Source organism: Microplitis demolitor, chromosome 2, assembly GCF_026212275.2.
Source record: "Microplitis demolitor isolate Queensland-Clemson2020A chromosome 2, iyMicDemo2.1a, whole genome shotgun sequence".
NCBI lineage: Eukaryota > Metazoa > Arthropoda > Insecta > Hymenoptera > Braconidae > Microplitis > Microplitis demolitor.
Window position 1 is genome coordinate 21,501,671 of NC_068546.1, and position 16,453 is coordinate 21,518,123.

The window sequence follows — 16,453 nt, forward strand, 5'->3', positions numbered from 1 at the left end:
ATATCGATAGTCAGTGCACAGTTAAAATGTAGGAGCTCAGACTAACCTAAAAAAATATGATACGGAAATCAGTCGACGTCTGATAATTTATGAATTTATTTAAAAATAATTTTTTAAAAATTGCCCCTGTAGTTTTTAAAATTTTCTATATGTGTATAATTTCAGCTTCTTTTATTTTTTAAATTGATTTGTTGAAAAAATCAAAAAATTAAGTTTGTTGACTTCAGGATCATAAAAAAAAGATGAGTGTGAATGTAGCGGTTATGAGAAATTTAAAAAAACCTGCCTAGTTCTTTAAATTATCTAAGTATGAATTTTTTAATTTTTATTCTTACATTATGTTTACTTATTCAAAAATTTAGAAATTGCCAATTGTTAGCCAATTTACGTTCATGAAGTCATATTTTGACGTATATTTCAAAATATTTTATTTAAGTATCTTTCCAAAAACTAATAGACTATAGAAAAAGATGTGAAATTTAAAAATGTATAAAAATTATCGTACTGCTTAGTAAAAAAACTTTTAAATATTTTGAGATAATTTCATAATTTCAAAGTGAACAAACGATATCAAGTGAAAGAGAAAGCAATAGGGAGTGAGAGAGGAGACAATATCACAAATTTAAGACACTGATTATAATGAAACATATTTTTTAATACTATCTTTTTTAATAAGTACAATTTTATAAAATTTTATTCTAATAAATATAAAACCTGTCAGATCACAAATTATATGTATGCAGTGTAAATAGTAATTGTAGGTGTCAATTAATTAAGTAATTAATTGATTGATTAGTGTTTAAAATAACGCTTTCATATCCCTTTAAAGTATAATAGTAATAATTGTTACATTGTCAATGTCATTAATATGAAAATCGTCGGATTGCAGTTAATTAAAATTATTTACAAAAAAAAATATTTGATAAATTTAGAAATTGCATTCAAGTGTGAATTGAGTCGAATCAGATGGCATTACACCAAACTTTTGATATTCACCAACTTTTTTCTCAAAGAAATTTGTCTTGCCATCAAGGGAGATATGTTCCATGAAGTCAAATGGATTTTCTGAATTATATACCTGTAAAAAAAATACATAAAATATTAGTAAATGTACGAGTCCAAGTACTCGATCACTCATTTACTTATATATCTATATTTAATGATGTAGTAAATAAACTAAGAAATCCAGTATCCGGTCAGGACACTAGTACCCAATCACTCCATGTATTTTTGTTTATCTATATTCAATAAATTTTGCTTAATATAGATTCATAAATACAAGAAGTGATCAAATACTAGTTCCCTGATCAGGTACTAGACCTTTTATAAGTACGTTTTTTCCCTGAGGTAAAAGACCTAGTACTCGATCAGTGAACTAATACCCGATCACTTCATATATTTGAATATTGATATTTAGTAAATTTTATTATATATAGATTCATATGAATGGAGTGTCCGAGTACTGGTTCTCTGATCAGGCAGTAGGTCTCTTACCTAAATTAAAATTCATTATTTCTATAAAATAAAATAATATTTAAATTTACCTTATTACAACCCAACTCAAGAAGAAGTCTATCAGCAACGAATTCAATGTAACGACACATGAGCTCACAGTTCATTCCAATCATTTGAACTGGTAGAGCAACAGTCAAAAATTCTTGTTCTATTTTAACAGCGTCCCTTATAATACTAGTAACACGTTGCTTGGATGGCTTTTGAATAATATGTTTGAACATCAAACAAGCAAAGTCACAATGTAATCCCTGCAATAAAAACAAAAAAATAATAAAATAAATGGGTAGAGTTGTGATTACTAGTAATGACTGATTAAATATAATTACTTCGTCACGAGAAATTAATTCGTTACTGAATGTAAGACCGGGCATCAGTCCCCGCTTCTTCAACCAGAAAATGGAGGCAAAACTCCCGCTAAAGAAAATACCTTCGACGGCTGCAAACGCTACTACTCTTTCAGCAAAAGTAGCATTGTCATTACTTATCCAGTTTAATGCCCACTCAGCTTTTTTAGCCACACATGGAAGTGTTTCAATTGCATTAAAAAGATAATCTCGTTCTTTGTCATTTTTTATATATGTATCAATAAGCAATGAATACATTTCAGAATGAACATTTTCAATTGCGATTTGAAACCCATAGAAACAACGGGCTTCAGTAACTTGTACCTCTTGGCTGAATCTCTCTACCAGATTCTCATTGACGATTCCATCAGAAGCAGCAAAAAATGCCAGTACATGCGAAATAAATTTACGTTCATCATTTGTCAACTTGACCCAATGATCAATGTCCTTGATAAAAAAAAAAACATTACAATTATTTAAATGATCAATTTTTAAAAAAATGATCTGGGCATTGGCATGAGTGTGAATGTACCAGACATCAAATTTAAAATTATTAATAAATAGAGTAAATAATTAAATAAATAATATTTATAAAAAATGCACTTATTAATTTTTAAATTTTTTAAATGCCTATTTTAAAAAAATTTTATTTTACTAATTATTTACTCTATTCATTAATAATTTAAAATTCGCCCGATTCTTTTTTTTTTTTTTTTTTTTTTTTTTTTCAACAAATGAATTACAAAAAAAAAAGATGCACCTGTAGAAAATTAAACATCCTACAAGTACATTTTTTTAAATATTTTGTTTTTTATGATTTATCATTTGAAAAAAAAATTCAAAAATTATTGCACGTTGGCTAACTTCAGTATTATTCAAAATAAATAAGAAATATTACTTTTGAAAGATCAATTTCTTCAACTGTCCAAAAAGATGCTTCAGCTTTCTTGTACATGGCCCAAATATCGGGCCATTCTATTGGAAACACAACAAATCTGCGTGGATTTTCTTTCAGAAGTGGCTCAATTTGGGGATCGAATCCATTTTCTTGAAAGTCTAATTTTTTGACTGCCTGCTGGACGACCTAGACCGTGAAAAATTGAGGTTAGTCCGGAAAATAAATTTTTACGAGGCAATAAAATAACAATTACATAGGCTACAAATTACCTGATTTTTTATTTCAACTTCACGTGATATTTCAGGCGACATGCAGATTTTTTTTGATGGAGATGCTTTGGTAGGTGATTCAGTTCTTTTTATTGGAGATATCTGAATATAATAGTGAGTTAATTATTAGAATAAGTGTCAATTTACGTATTGTCTTTTTGCTCAAGGTCAGAAATACCGGATACAATTACACGTTATTGCGATATACTGTGAGTAAGTACAGTACGCATGGAAATAAATATAATCGAGAATATTGAGGAAAATAAAATTAATTATTATTATAAATAATAAATTTACCTCAGTACTTTAATGCGCATATTCGCGGACATAAAAAATGCGGAGACATAATTGAACTCAACAAAATTTAATCTTGAGGTTAAATAAATAGTAAAATTAATTACCTAGACTTTAGATCAATTTTTTTCACTTTAAATATAAGGAGAAAAAAAAAAAAAAAAAAAAAAAAAAAAACCATTGACTAGAAATGAAAAAATCGGGTTTGGAAATTTTGTGAAAAAAAATAAGAAATAAAAAGCATGGTAAAAAATAAAAACGACTTGTAATAATTGATGGGTAAGATAAGAAAAAAAAATGCGCGTAAAGCAAAAGGAAGTCGTGGAAATTTTGGTTCAATTTATGCAGAGTAATTATTAAAATGTAAATAAATCAACTTACATTTTCTTTCAGCTTCATGTTTTCAAGATTTCTGAAGATATTTTCTTTGGTAGATTCAACGAGAGCCATGATAATTATTTTTCTTTGTCAATGTAAGTCACTGGAAGTCTTTACTCAAGTCTGTTGGGCGGGTAAATGATGCTACGTGACAACTTGAAGAAGAGGCTTGTGAATTCTCGCGCCAAATCCTGAAATAATCGCCGACACATGTCGGGTTTCTTTTTTGTGATTGGTTGATTTGGTAATCAACATAAAAGCAAATTTCGCTGACCAATCAAACGTCAGAAGTTTGCCTCCAAATTGTTAAATTGGATAATTATCTCAATTATGAATTAATTATGACGTAAAATTAATTTCGTTAATTAATAGTATTATTTTTAAGTCGTAATATTATCATTCATATAGTATTCTAATTCATAAATCACATATTTGTTTATTATATATATATTTTACCAACAGTTAATACAAAAATTTTTTTGCGCATGCGTATTACATTTTCTGTATACACAATGATCGCTTAGCGCCAGTATTTAAAACAAAGTACGTACTCAGCAGTTTACTTTACAAAAGTTTCCTTGAATTTTTCATCAAATGTACATCAACTTCGGGCTTCACCATTTTAATGACAATTTGTATGTAACTTACTATACAATTTGATGTCAATTTACTACCCGAATTAGAATGCACATTCACTTAGAGATAAATAGAAAAAAGTTGTCAATTTTCAGACAAATTTGTACATCAATTTATTGTCATTTTGAATTGAAAAATTGTTGAATATTTGTTACCCTCAAATTGCTGCAACTCATACATTACCGTGATTAAAATTAAAAATGCCCTGTGCATAATTTATTGCAAATAATTGTGTAATTCAACGTAAGAAATTATTTCATTTAAAAAAATCCTTAAATCCAGGGAGAATCTAGGGATATATTAAAGTCGCGGGAAACTTTTTCCATTTAGAAAGTTGTTCCCTGTATTTCATCAAATCCACAGGTTCCCGAAAATTTCATCCCGTGTCTGCAACTCGACTCGTAGTTTGTTTTGCAGTCACGGGCCGTAGTATGAACCGTGTAGATAAACGCTACTCAAATATACACATGCTAATATAAAATAAAAAAATTATCTATCGTATTCACAAAACAAATATTCTACTACAAAAAATCTCACGTTAATAAATGGATGATTCTAAAAAAAAACCATCAAGACAAGTATAATTTAATGTTTTTTAATACACGGCTTACTATCTCCATTTAATGGTTACCATACTACTGAGATTAATTAAAATAAACCGGCAAAAATCTAACCGAAATCATGAGTATTTTACAAAATGTATTTCGAACCGCTTACAACGTTACGAAAGTCTCAAAAGTTAAATTAAATATTTTAACAAACAAGCAGACATTCTCAGTGTTACGATGCATGACAGTATTTTCAAAAAATAAAAACACTGTCGCTAAACAATTAGCACCTTCTACTAGGAATTTGTGTTCTGACGTAAGTACAGACCAACAAATATGTAATATAGGCACCATAGGTCATGTGGACCATGGAAAAACAACTCTCACAGCAGCCATCACCAAAGTTTTGTCAGAAGAATACAATAATTGTAAATATGTTCCGTTTGATCAAATTGACAAAGCTCCTGAGGAAAAAGCACGTGGAATCACCATAAATATTGCCCATGTTGGTTACTCAACAAAATTACGAAGGTACGCGCACACAGACTGTCCAGGTCACAGTGATTTCATCAAGAATATGATCAGCGGAGCATCACAAATGGACGGGGCAATTTTAGTGGTTGCTGCTGATGATGGATGTATGCCACAGACAAAGGAACATCTTTTTTTAGCCAAGCAACTTAATGTTAAACATATAGTTGTCTTTATTAATAAGGTTTATATCTCAAAATACTTTCACATGGTTACTTAATTTTTTATTAAATTTGAACAATGCACTGATTGGATAGTTTACAGGCGGATCTTGTAGATGATGAACTACTGGATCTGGTGGAAATCGAGGTCAGAGAACTTCTGAGTGCTCTAGGGTTTGATGGATTGGCTACACCGGTCGTACGAGGCTCGGCACTTCTAGCTTTGAAGGGAGAGAAATCAAAATTCGGAGTTCCATGTATTATGGAGTTGATGGACACTATAGATTCATATGTGCCGACCCCGACGAGAGATTACACTGCGCCTTTTCTATTACCAATTGATAACGTGATAAATGTACCTGGAAGAGGTACGGTAGTCGTGGGGACTTTGAAGCGAGGAATAATTAAAAAAAAATCACCTGCGGATTTGTTGGGTTTCAATCAAGAAACTCGTACCAGTGTTGGAGATATTCAGGTATTAATTTTACTTCTTTGTCATTAGAAAAATTTATTTGATTTATAAATAATCTAATGGTTTTTTTGTGTAGATTTTTCAAAAAAGCGTACCACAAGCTCTTGCTGGAGAAAACATTGGTGTTCTTCTAAGAAATGTTAAATATGGCAATGTTTTTAGAGGGATGATTCTCTGCCAAAAAGATTCAGTAGTTTCAACAAATCATTTTGAAGCACAGATGTTTTTAATTGAAACTTCGGAAGGTGGACGACATAGACCTTTACCGGTACTTTTTTCTTGAATATTATTTATTTTTACGACATAAAATATTTAATGGAATTTTTTATTTAAGTTTGCATATTACTAGTAATTGAATCGCGTGTTCAATTCACGAATTTCAGATTATGCGCATTATTAAATCATTTAATCGAATTTGTTATTGATGGAATTCTGTTATAGGCTTCAGGTCATTGCACACCAATTTATAGTTCAACATGGTCAGTACAATGTCGCTTTGATTTGATGCTCGACGAAGGAAACAACATGCTGATGCCTGGCGAGCAGTGTTCTACAAAACTGACTCTTATCAAACGAATGCCGATGATGATAGGCCAGACTTTTACAGTTCGAGAAGGAAGAAATACAGTAGCAACTGGCATAATAACAAAATTACTAAAACCTTTGGTAGTTGATAAAAGAAAACTAAATCTACTTGTACTGCCTGGATTAAAAAGCAAACAATAAAAATTTTGTAAATAAAATAAATAAATAAATCGAAATATTGTTGGTTTTTTTATTTTTTAATTACAAGAGATACCTCTAGGTAATATATTTTTATTAAAGACGAACGCGTCATTCATCCACTTATTTACTTATGTATGTAATTTATTTATAGTTTTGTTTTATTAATATTTTTTTTTCTAACGCGTACGCACGATGGTTAAAATTTTCATTCTGTGAAATTAAAAAAATGTGAATGTGCTCTTGTCAATGGTCGTGCAGTATCGATAGTTATTATTACCAAACTATTTAAATACTGATTCGCACGTTGACTTCAGCACAGCTTAACGACACTGTTCGAGTAACTAGCTATGAACGTTTGAACGACACATTTTATTAAATATATGATTTTTTTACGCGCTAAATGAAGCGAGGAAATCGGTAACAACTTTCTTCAATTTAGCGTCAGATGATTCGCTGATGATGTTTTCCTTGGCAATGGTAGCAGTCAGGTCTTTGTGTGATGCTCTGTAAAATTAAATTTTAAATTATTACAGTGAACTTACAAGAGATATAAAATAAATTTACCTGATGTGGGCAAGGAATTCTTTTTCAAAGGCGGTGATTTTGCTTGGTTCCATTTTGTCAAGGTAACCACGGACACCACAGTAAATTACAGCTACTTGTTCTTCAATAGCCATGGGTACTAAATTATAAAATGAAAAATATTTAAAATCATTATAAAATATATAAGTAAATTAATTCAAAAAAATAAGAATGGATTTTTTTATTACCATACTGTCCTTGCTTGAGAAGTTCAGTAAGTCGGACACCACGACTGAGAAGCTGTTGAGTGGCAGCATCCAAATCAGAACCGAATTGGGCGAAAGCTGCGACCTCACGGTATTGGGCTAACTCCAATTTCATGGAACCAGCGACTTGCTTCATGGCTTTAGTTTGAGCAGCAGATCCTACACGAGATACAGACAAACCGACGTTGATGGCAGGTCGGATACCCTTGTAGAACAACTCGGTTTCCAAGAAAATTTGTCCATCGGTGATGGAAATGACATTGGTGGGAATGTAAGCAGACACATCTCCGGCCTGGGTTTCAATTATAGGTAAGGCAGTAAGAGAACCACCACCAAGAGTTTCATTCATCTTGGCTGCTCTTTCGAGAAGACGAGAGTGGAGATAGAATACATCACCAGGATAGGCCTCACGTCCGGGAGGTCGTCTCAGCAATAGAGACATTTGACGGTAGGCGACAGCTTGTTTGGACAAATCGTCGTAAATGATGAGGGCGTGCTTGCCGTTGTCACGGAAGAACTCTCCCATAGCACACCCAGAGTAAGGAGCAAGGTACTGAAGAGGAGCAGCATCAGAAGCAGTAGCTGATACGATGATTGTGTAGTTGATAGCACCACTGTCTGTTAATCTCTTTACGATCTGGGCTACGGTTGATCTCTTCTGTCCGATAGCAACGTAGATACAGTACAGCTTCTTTTTCTCTTCACCAGCATCATTGAAGCGCTTCTGGTTGATGATGGTATCAATAGCTAGAGCAGTCTTTCCAGTCTGCCTGTCACCGATGATCAACTCTCGCTGTCCACGACCAATGGGCACCAATGAGTCTACAGCTTTGATACCAGTTTGCATGGGCTCTCTGACCGACTCTCTATAGAAAAAAATAATTATTAAAGTTACAAGTCACTTATTTATTGTTAAATAAATAATTAAATCATTTTATGTACCTCGGAATAATGCCAGGAGCTTTGGTACCAATACGAAACCTCAATTTGTTGTTCAATGGACCTTTGCCATCAATTGGATTACCCAAAGCATCAACGACACGCCCTAGAAGTTGGTCACCAACGGGAACGTCTACGATAGCTCCGGTACGCTTGACAATGTCACCCTCCATGATGTGTCTGTCGTTACCGAATACTACGATACCGACGTTATCGGGTTCCAAATTCAAGGCCATACCCTTTAACCCCGAGCTGAATTCCACCATTTCATCGGCCTGAATGTTTTTCAAACCGTACACACGAGCGATACCATCTCCAATACTCAGCACACGTCCAGTTTCTTCAAGATTAGCCTGGTAATTATTTTTTAAAATAAATATTTTTCAAAATTATGCGCAGTAGCAGTTTCAGGATTTAGCGCCTCATGTACGATTGATTTTTATTGATAAATAAAAAAAAAAATATCTATTAGCTGACGAACCTTTGGGGCTGAACCCATGATTCGTTCTTCCAAGATGGCAGAGATTTCAGCTGATCTTCGGCTGCATGAAACATGATATTTGCGAGATGCAATTGCACTTGCTGGCCATTTAATCTGAAATTTAAAAAAATTTTTTTCATTCATGCGAAAGTGGAAATCTATAGTAGGCTACATATTGTGTATTACATAACTTGTGACTCTTGTGTTTATGTAATACACCAAAAAATAAGTCAAAAAATACGAAAACTAAATGCCAATTATTTATAAATGAAACATATAAAAAAATGTGTGGTTTTAAATCATGAATATGAATTAGTGGTTGTAAAATAACCGGTATTACTTATCAAGTATAAAATGTCGGCACAGAAAAATCTCAAGGCAGTGTCCTACTGAAAGACATTTGCCCCAGGTTTAATTAATGGTAAATTAAATTAGTATTACCTGTACAGTGGCATTTGGCAGTTGTTTTGCCACAGCAGCAGCCAAACGGAGGGTCATTAGAGACATGGTTGAATATTAATCGCCCGTTTTACGGACTGAAATTATTTTTTCGATAAACGTCCGGAGTAAAAGCACTAGCGGAAGAACGACCCTAAGATCCCACCTATTACTCCACCGTCGCAGTGTGTCGTCTTGCGCAGAACCATTGATAAAATTATGCGCCGGAAGTGATGGCGCGCCTCCTTAAAATTACATTCTAAACGCGCCAAATTTGAATTATCCGAAATCAGTCAACAGAAAATTAATAATTTTGGGATTTTATTTTTAAAAAATCAATTATCCAGAATTGAAAACCAAAAATATGCACATGTAGAAAATTTAAAAATCTATAGATGTAATTTTTTAAATATTTTTTTTTTATAATTTATCGATTTAAAAAATTAAAAACTTATTAGACGTCAGCTAACTACAGTATCGAAAATTTAAAAAATATAAATAGTTTTTTTATTTACGATTCAATTTTTTAGTTAAATAATTATCATATATTTTAACGAGATATAAGTAATTAAAATCAATAATGATTTGATAAATATGTTAAAAAATAGTGAGTGAAAAAAAAGTCAACAAACTGGAAACTTAATGTGGACCAATGAGGGTCGACGCTAAAACTCTGCGCATCAATAAAAATTTTTCTGTTTTAGCCCTAGTTGTGTGTAGCTATTACTCATTTTAAATATTTATTACTAATCAAAATGATCTGATCAATTAATAAATTTATTGGCTAACAATAAACTGACACGAGGTAATTATTATATTTTATATTTAAATTACATTTTTAAAATAACAGAATGTTAATAATTTAAATACTTATTTTATTGATGCGTATTGATTGATGTTATATTCATATGTACATATGTATATGTATATACATATGTATATATATATATATATATATTTACAGTATTTAATAATAATCTATTAATGTATATGTGGTATTCTTGCAGCGCGTGTCAGATAAACTATTGAAAAATGAGTGAAAATAATCTAAACATAGTTATGGCGAGTTAAAAAATGTTTGATTATTTTGAAAATAAGTACGAGTACCTGAGCTAATCACGGACGTGGATACGAGTGAGGAAAAATGGATTCTGCTACTGAAACAGAGCAAATAGAAAAATTAGAAAAAGAGGCAGAAAGTTTGAAAATTCGACTGGAAGATGAAAGGAAAAAATTGAATGATGTCACTCGTAAGTTTCTACTTCTTTATTTATCATAATAATTCATGATTCTGGTTAGCAGACATTCAAAAATTTTCGGATTTTTTTTCAACAATTGAATTTTAAAAAAAATAAATACATGCAGTAGAAAATTTAAAAAAACATGAATGCAATCTTTTTATGAGTGTGAATGTAGTAGACAGACAAATTTAAAACCATAAATAAATAGAGTAAATAATTTTAAATTTGTTTTATGTCTGCTACATTAACACTCATTAGTTTAAATAAAAATAAATTATTGTAATATTTAAATACTATGATATTCCCATTGTAGTGTTAGATGTTGCGGATAGATTAGAGCCTATAAACTGTATAAATGTTAAGCCTCGAAGAATTCTCAAGGGTCATCAAGCCAAAGTATTATGCTCAGACTGGTCTCCAGATAAAAGACATATAGTATCCTCATCTCAAGATGGAAAGATGATAATATGGGATGCTTTTACTACTAATAAAGAACATGCTGTCACAATGCCTACAACTTGGGTGATGGCCTGCGCTTACGCACCAAGCGGTGCTTTGGTCGCTTGTGGAGGCCTTGATAACAAAGTAACCGTTTATCCTTTGAGCCTAGAAGACGATGTGAGCACGAAAAAAAAGACTGTCGGTACTCATACATCTTATATGTCTTGCTGTGTATTTCCCAACAGTGATCAGCAGATTTTGACTGGTAGCGGCGACAGTACTTGTGCACTTTGGGATGTCGAAAGCGGACAACTGCTGCAGAACTTTCATGGACACTCGGGCGACGTGATGTCTATTGATCTGGCACCCAGTGAAACTGGCAATACTTTTGTGTCTGGTAGCTGCGACAAAATGGTTCTAATCTGGGACATGAGAAGTGGCCAATGTGTTCAAAGTTTTGAAGGCCACGAGTCTGATGTCAATTCAGTGCGATTTCATCCCGGTGGTGATGCTGTTGCTACAGGATCAGACGATGCTACATGCCGATTATTTGATCTACGTGCTGATAAAGAGGTTGCAGTTTATGCTAAAGAGAGCATTATCTTTGGCGCTAATTCTGTCGATTTAAGTGTCAGTGGTCGTTTATTATTTGCTGGTTACAATGATTACACTGTCAACATTTGGGATACATTGAAATGCCAAAGAGTGGCATTGCTTTACGGGCATGAAAATCGAGTTTCTTGTCTTCGAGTATCACCAGACGGAACTGCGTTGTCTACTGGCAGCTGGGACGCAACTCTTCGTGTTTGGGCTTAAATACATCCCAATTTTACTGTATTATTTTTATTTATTTATTAATTCCACTGATTATTATTGATCACGTGTGTGATAAAAAAGTACCAATGTGCATTTAAATAAGTTCTAGATATTGTACATGACACGCGTGTAGTATACTGATGTTGATTATCATATATGTAAAAAAAAAAAAAAAAAAAAAAACAAAACAAAGAAAAAAACTTATAACAATAGTAATAGTAATGATAATAATAACAGCTATGAATGAGAGAATGAATGAACATAAGCTAATACAAAATATGATATGCTAAATTCTATTTATGATTTGTTGTTATGAGAGCAAGAGTCCTCACATAAATCATCATGACACAAATACATTTAGATTAAGAAAAATTAGAGTTATTGAAATGAGGATAGTATTAAAATACTTGTATATTTATTTGAAATTTTTTGTTGTATTAACGCACCAATGTTACTAAAAACAAAATATCTATTATGTATTAGGCTGGGTCCTCAGTTACTGTTTCTGTAAAAAAAAAAAAAAAAAAACATTATAAAAAACTTTTATTTGGCAGACTAGAAGTTGTATATGATTCACAAGCGGTGCTGTATAAAAATGAATCAAAATCTAAGAGTAGAAATAAAATATATAGTATGAAATGAAATTGATAATAGTTATTTATATGATAAGTGAATTTAAAAAAAACAACCTAACAAATGTCAAGAATTAAGATTTTTTTTTATAAACGTGTCAATTTCATATCCGAAAATTCCCATAAAAAACTTGACACAAGTGACGGCAAGAAGTAGATTACAAATAATGGTCAAATAAATCACAATTTTTTAAATTTGAATGACTTTTTTAGGACAGATCAGAGAATACAAATTTTCTATGACTCCTAGGACCAACATCTAGGTCTTATTTATATATTTCTATAAAAGAATTTGGTTTTGAAACAAAAAAAAATTTCATATCTTTTTAAAAGACATCTTTATGACATCTTGAAGTCGACTGCTACTTGAAGCATCAAATTCTTAATTACTTTAAAATTTTGAAAAATGAGCATTGCTACTCAAGTAGCGCACTTGGAATGTGACATCTATAAGATAGCAGTTTTGAGATGAGTGGGAATTTTTTAAATTTTTGAATAAATAAATGAAATGTCAGTGGAATTAAAATTTCGAAATCTGTATTTAGATCAACGAAAAATTAGTACGCGGATTTTTTTGAATTTCATTATTTTAATTAATTAATTTATTTTAAATTTATGAGTTGGGTCTTATATCTGCTACATTCACACTCATGACACATTTTCTATGACTCCTAGGACCATCTAGTCTTATTTCTATAAAAATACTTGATTGAGATTGAGATAAAAAAAATTTTTCGTGTCCTTTAAAAGGCATCTTAAAGTTGTTCTGTGTTACAGGTCGGGGTAGAACCCGAACATTTTACTTCGAACCGAACATACCCGAATCCCACACTTTTGCCAATCGAACTATAGCAGAAAGAAAATCAAAATATGGTTAGACCCAATCAGTCTGACTTGGCATTTTATACATAAATAACAAATTCATTCTTAACAAATTACTATCCTGTAAAATAATAAGATTTTTTTTTTTAAACTTCACTTAAGTTTTTATAAAAATATTAAAAACAAAAAATGCCCCAATACAAAGGTAAGTTTTAAATAATAATAAAATAAATTAATTAACCTTCAAAAATTTTAATTCTACTCTTGTTTACTGATTTATTATTACAAACAAATGTATCAATAATAAATGTCGTTGTTTTAGTTAAAGTAAAATGGGGGAAAGAGTTATTTCCAAATATTGAAGTAAATACTGATGAAGAGCCAATACTTTTCAAAGCACAACTTTTTGCTTTGACTGGAGTCCAACCGGAAAGACAAAAAGTCATGTTGAAAGGAATGACATTAAAAGACGATAGCTGGGGAAACATAAAACTTAGAGATGTATAATATTTTAAATAATTAGAAAATTTAATGTCTGATGAATTATTATTTTACAGGCAGTATTACATGTCTACTTATAACATCTCTACTCAAGGAAAATGGTTATAACTCCCCTGTTTAAAAATATTGATTGAAAAGAATTAAAAATGATAGAATTCGAATTCTTTTATATATAAATATACAGTTTGCATGGAGTGACCGCTTCTTAATTCTTTTCAATCAGTATTTTTAACCAGGGTCTACTCATTTACTTCTTTACTCAGCCTCAACTCTACTCAAATATATCTTCACTCAGCTACAACTTTATTTACAACTTTACTCACAAAGAATTCCTATTTTATCGATAAGCTAAAATACGTGAGTAGAGTTGTAGCTGAGTTAAGTTGTCGCTGACTCTAGTTGAAGCTGAGTTAAAATATATTTGAGTAGAATAGAGAAGTAAATGAGTAGACTTATAACCATTTCCTTTGAGTAGAGATGTTGTGAGTAGACATGTAACACTGTCATTTTACAAACGTATGTATTTTGTTTAGGGAGTTACGGTACTTTTGATGGGTTCAAAAGAAGAAGACGTACCAGTGGAACCAGCAGAAAAGCCATTGTTTGTAGAAGACATGAACGAAGCTGAAATAGCATCCGCTCTTGACTTACCTGGAGGACTGATGAATCTGGGGAATACCTGTTATCTCAATGCAACTGTCCAGTGTCTCAAAACAGTCCCAGAATTACGAGAAGCTTTGAAAAATTTTTCTGGAGGTCTTGCTCCAACAGGCAGTGACGGAAGAGCATCATTAGTCCCGGCGCAAAGTATTACCGCTGCTTTGAGGGATCTGTATGATGGTATGGATAAAGGCTCACCAATCCGACCTTCCATTCTTGTTCACATGGTGCATCTTGCATTTCCACGGTTCGCTGAAAAGTCTGAGCTCGGTGGTTTTCAGCAACAAGACGCCAGTGAGTGCTGGACTGAATTAATCCGAATGCTTCAGCAAAAATTACCAGCTGATGTAAATCCACTAGCTGATGAAAATAGTTACAAGCCACGTTCATTGATAGAACAGTATTTCGGTGGAACGTTTGATACAGAGTTGAAGTGCGTTGAATCTGAAGACGAGCCACCGACTAAATCCAAAGAGGAATTTTTACAGCTCAGTTGTTTTATATCAACTGATGTCAAATACATGCACTCTGGATTGAAGAATAAAATGCAAGAGCAGCTAACTAAATTATCACCAACTCTAGAACGCGATGCAGTTTACACTAAAACGGTAAATTAATTGATTAATTAAAATTGTTAATAAAGTATTCATATCTATATTTTCCTGTTTAGTCTAAAATCAGCCGATTGCCATCATATCTCACTATCCAGTTCGTTCGCTTTTTCTACAAAGAAAAAGAAGCCATTAATGCAAAGATCTTGAAAGATGTGAAATTCCCCATGGACTTCGACGCATTTGATCTCTGTACTCCCGAGCTTCAAAAAAAACTTATACCCATGCGAGATAAATTCAAAGAACTTGAAGACAAAAAAGTGGAAGAAGCTCAGAGCTTGACAGACAAAAAACCTAAGGGTGATGTCTCTGAAAAGGCAGTGAAGTCTCTGCCTTTTTGGTTTGAAAATGGTGTGTAATGATAGTAATTATTAAATAGATAATTCAATTAATTAATATTATTATTGTATTATTTTTTATAGACTTAGGTTCAAATAACAGCGGGTACTACACCCTTCAAGCTGTGCTAACTCATCGTGGAAGATCGAGTAGCAGCGGTCACTACGTCGCCTGGGTACGTCAAAAAGGCGACACATGGCTGAAGTGTGATGATGATACAGTAAGTGTCGTCACAAGTGAGGAAATTCTTAAGCTTAGTGGTGGTGGCGACTGGCACTGCGCTTACGTTCTTCTATACGGACCGAAAATTCTTCAGATTCCTGTTACAGACAGCGATTAATTATACTAATAATTTTTTGTCATTAAATTTAGCTTGAAAAAAAATTATTAGTTTAAATTTATATGAAGCATTTTAAATTTGTTTCGCATTGAGAGAATGATATCAGTAATAGTTATAATAATAATAATTTTCTTATAAAATAGCAAGTAATTAATTTCTTGCTACATGAATGAATGATTACTAATGTGTTCTTTTGTAAAATTATAATTATACACATATTTGAAAAATTATTTTTATTTTTATTTCAATGATCAGTAGAAGATTTATAATTTTTTAAGTACAGTAGGACCTCGTTATAAGACTAGTAGTTTTTTCAATGAGACAAACTACTCTAGGAACACGTGTTTGAGCAAGATTCTGGAGTAAGTATCTTGAGCAAGACCCTTGTCTTTTTCTACGTATGTGTTTTTCGCAAGAGGTATCAAGAAACCTATGTCTTGCTCATGGTATCCTACGCAAGAATATTAAATATATCTTGAACACGGTGCAATGAAAAAGTGTCTGATGCATTTCTTGCACCAGTATCTACTCACGCATGATTTGCTTAAGATCTGCTCAAGGTTCAAGATCCGTTTTGAACCTTGAGCAGATCTTCAGCGAGCCATGCGCAACTATTTTCAACTATAGTCTTC

The 16,453-nt window shown here is 32.1% G+C and overlaps 5 protein-coding genes across 5 annotated transcripts; 3 read left to right on the forward strand and 2 right to left on the reverse strand.

Annotated features, from left to right (window-relative positions):
- Nucleotides 1-634: 634 nt before the first annotated feature.
- On the reverse strand, nucleotides 635-3,858 carry LOC103579621 (ribonucleoside-diphosphate reductase subunit M2 B). Its single transcript, XM_008561061.3, has 6 exons — nucleotides 3,702-3,858; nucleotides 3,027-3,128; nucleotides 2,758-2,943; nucleotides 1,842-2,306; nucleotides 1,545-1,763; nucleotides 635-1,078 (listed from the first exon to the last, which is right to left on the reverse strand). Exons 1-6 carry the CDS (start codon nucleotides 3,768-3,770, stop codon nucleotides 929-931), a joined length of 1,191 nt encoding a protein of 396 aa, XP_008559283.1. The 5' UTR covers nucleotides 3,771-3,858; the 3' UTR covers nucleotides 635-928.
- Nucleotides 3,859-3,980: 122 nt separating this feature from the next.
- Nucleotides 3,981-6,811, forward strand: LOC103579623 (elongation factor Tu). Its single transcript, XM_008561063.2, has 4 exons — nucleotides 3,981-5,597; nucleotides 5,678-6,049; nucleotides 6,123-6,314; nucleotides 6,488-6,811. Exons 1-4 carry the CDS (start codon nucleotides 5,016-5,018, stop codon nucleotides 6,770-6,772), a joined length of 1,431 nt encoding a protein of 476 aa, XP_008559285.1. The 5' UTR covers nucleotides 3,981-5,015; the 3' UTR covers nucleotides 6,773-6,811.
- LOC103579622 (ATP synthase subunit alpha, mitochondrial) lies at nucleotides 6,808-9,602 on the reverse strand. Its single transcript, XM_008561062.3, has 6 exons — nucleotides 9,422-9,602; nucleotides 8,981-9,094; nucleotides 8,503-8,852; nucleotides 7,543-8,426; nucleotides 7,337-7,454; nucleotides 6,808-7,276 (listed from the first exon to the last, which is right to left on the reverse strand). Exons 1-6 carry the CDS (start codon nucleotides 9,485-9,487, stop codon nucleotides 7,162-7,164), a joined length of 1,647 nt encoding a protein of 548 aa, XP_008559284.1. The 5' UTR covers nucleotides 9,488-9,602; the 3' UTR covers nucleotides 6,808-7,161.
- Nucleotides 9,603-10,082: 480 nt separating this feature from the next.
- LOC103579624 (guanine nucleotide-binding protein subunit beta-5) lies at nucleotides 10,083-12,423 on the forward strand. The gene is made up of 3 exons (XM_008561064.3): nucleotides 10,083-10,223; nucleotides 10,426-10,668; nucleotides 10,973-12,423. Exons 2-3 carry the CDS (start codon nucleotides 10,563-10,565, stop codon nucleotides 11,914-11,916), a joined length of 1,050 nt encoding a protein of 349 aa, XP_008559286.1. The 5' UTR covers nucleotides 10,083-10,223; nucleotides 10,426-10,562; the 3' UTR covers nucleotides 11,917-12,423.
- A 949-nt stretch (nucleotides 12,424-13,372) lies between these two features.
- Nucleotides 13,373-16,051, forward strand: LOC103579627 (ubiquitin carboxyl-terminal hydrolase 14). Its single transcript, XM_008561066.3, has 5 exons — nucleotides 13,373-13,575; nucleotides 13,693-13,871; nucleotides 14,405-15,139; nucleotides 15,202-15,493; nucleotides 15,565-16,051. Exons 1-5 carry the CDS (start codon nucleotides 13,560-13,562, stop codon nucleotides 15,819-15,821), a joined length of 1,479 nt encoding a protein of 492 aa, XP_008559288.1. The 5' UTR covers nucleotides 13,373-13,559; the 3' UTR covers nucleotides 15,822-16,051.
- The last annotated feature ends 402 nt before the right edge of the window (nucleotides 16,052-16,453 follow it).

Coding starts and splice junctions, on each gene's coding strand:
- LOC103579621 (XM_008561061.3), bottom strand. CDS start 3,770: ATGGCTCTCGTTGAATCTACCAAAGAAAATATCTTCAGAAATCTTGAA. Junction 1,764..1,841: donor AATTAATTTCTCGTGACGAA/GTAATTATATTT, acceptor TTTTTATTGCAG/GGATTACATTGTGACTTTGC. Junction 1,079..1,544: donor TTGAGTTGGGTTGTAATAAG/GTAAATTTAAAT, acceptor TTTTTTTTACAG/GTATATAATTCAGAAAATCC.
- LOC103579623 (XM_008561063.2), top strand. CDS start 5,016: ATGAGTATTTTACAAAATGTATTTCGAACCGCTTACAACGTTACGAAA. Junction 6,050..6,122: donor CCAGTGTTGGAGATATTCAG/GTATTAATTTTA, acceptor TTTTTTGTGTAG/ATTTTTCAAAAAAGCGTACC. Junction 6,315..6,487: donor GACGACATAGACCTTTACCG/GTACTTTTTTCT, acceptor ATTCTGTTATAG/GCTTCAGGTCATTGCACACC.
- LOC103579622 (XM_008561062.3), bottom strand. CDS start 9,487: ATGTCTCTAATGACCCTCCGTTTGGCTGCTGCTGTGGCAAAACAACTG. Junction 8,853..8,980: donor TCATGGGTTCAGCCCCAAAG/GTTCGTCAGCTA, acceptor AATAATTACCAG/GCTAATCTTGAAGAAACTGG. Junction 7,277..7,336: donor GAATTCCTTGCCCACATCAG/GTAAATTTATTT, acceptor TTAATTTTACAG/AGCATCACACAAAGACCTGA.
- LOC103579624 (XM_008561064.3), top strand. CDS start 10,563: ATGGATTCTGCTACTGAAACAGAGCAAATAGAAAAATTAGAAAAAGAG. Junction 10,669..10,972: donor AAAATTGAATGATGTCACTC/GTAAGTTTCTAC, acceptor TTCCCATTGTAG/TGTTAGATGTTGCGGATAGA.
- LOC103579627 (XM_008561066.3), top strand. Junction 13,872..14,404: donor GAAACATAAAACTTAGAGAT/GTATAATATTTT, acceptor TATTTTGTTTAG/GGAGTTACGGTACTTTTGAT. Junction 15,494..15,564: donor GCCTTTTTGGTTTGAAAATG/GTGTGTAATGAT, acceptor TATTTTTTATAG/ACTTAGGTTCAAATAACAGC.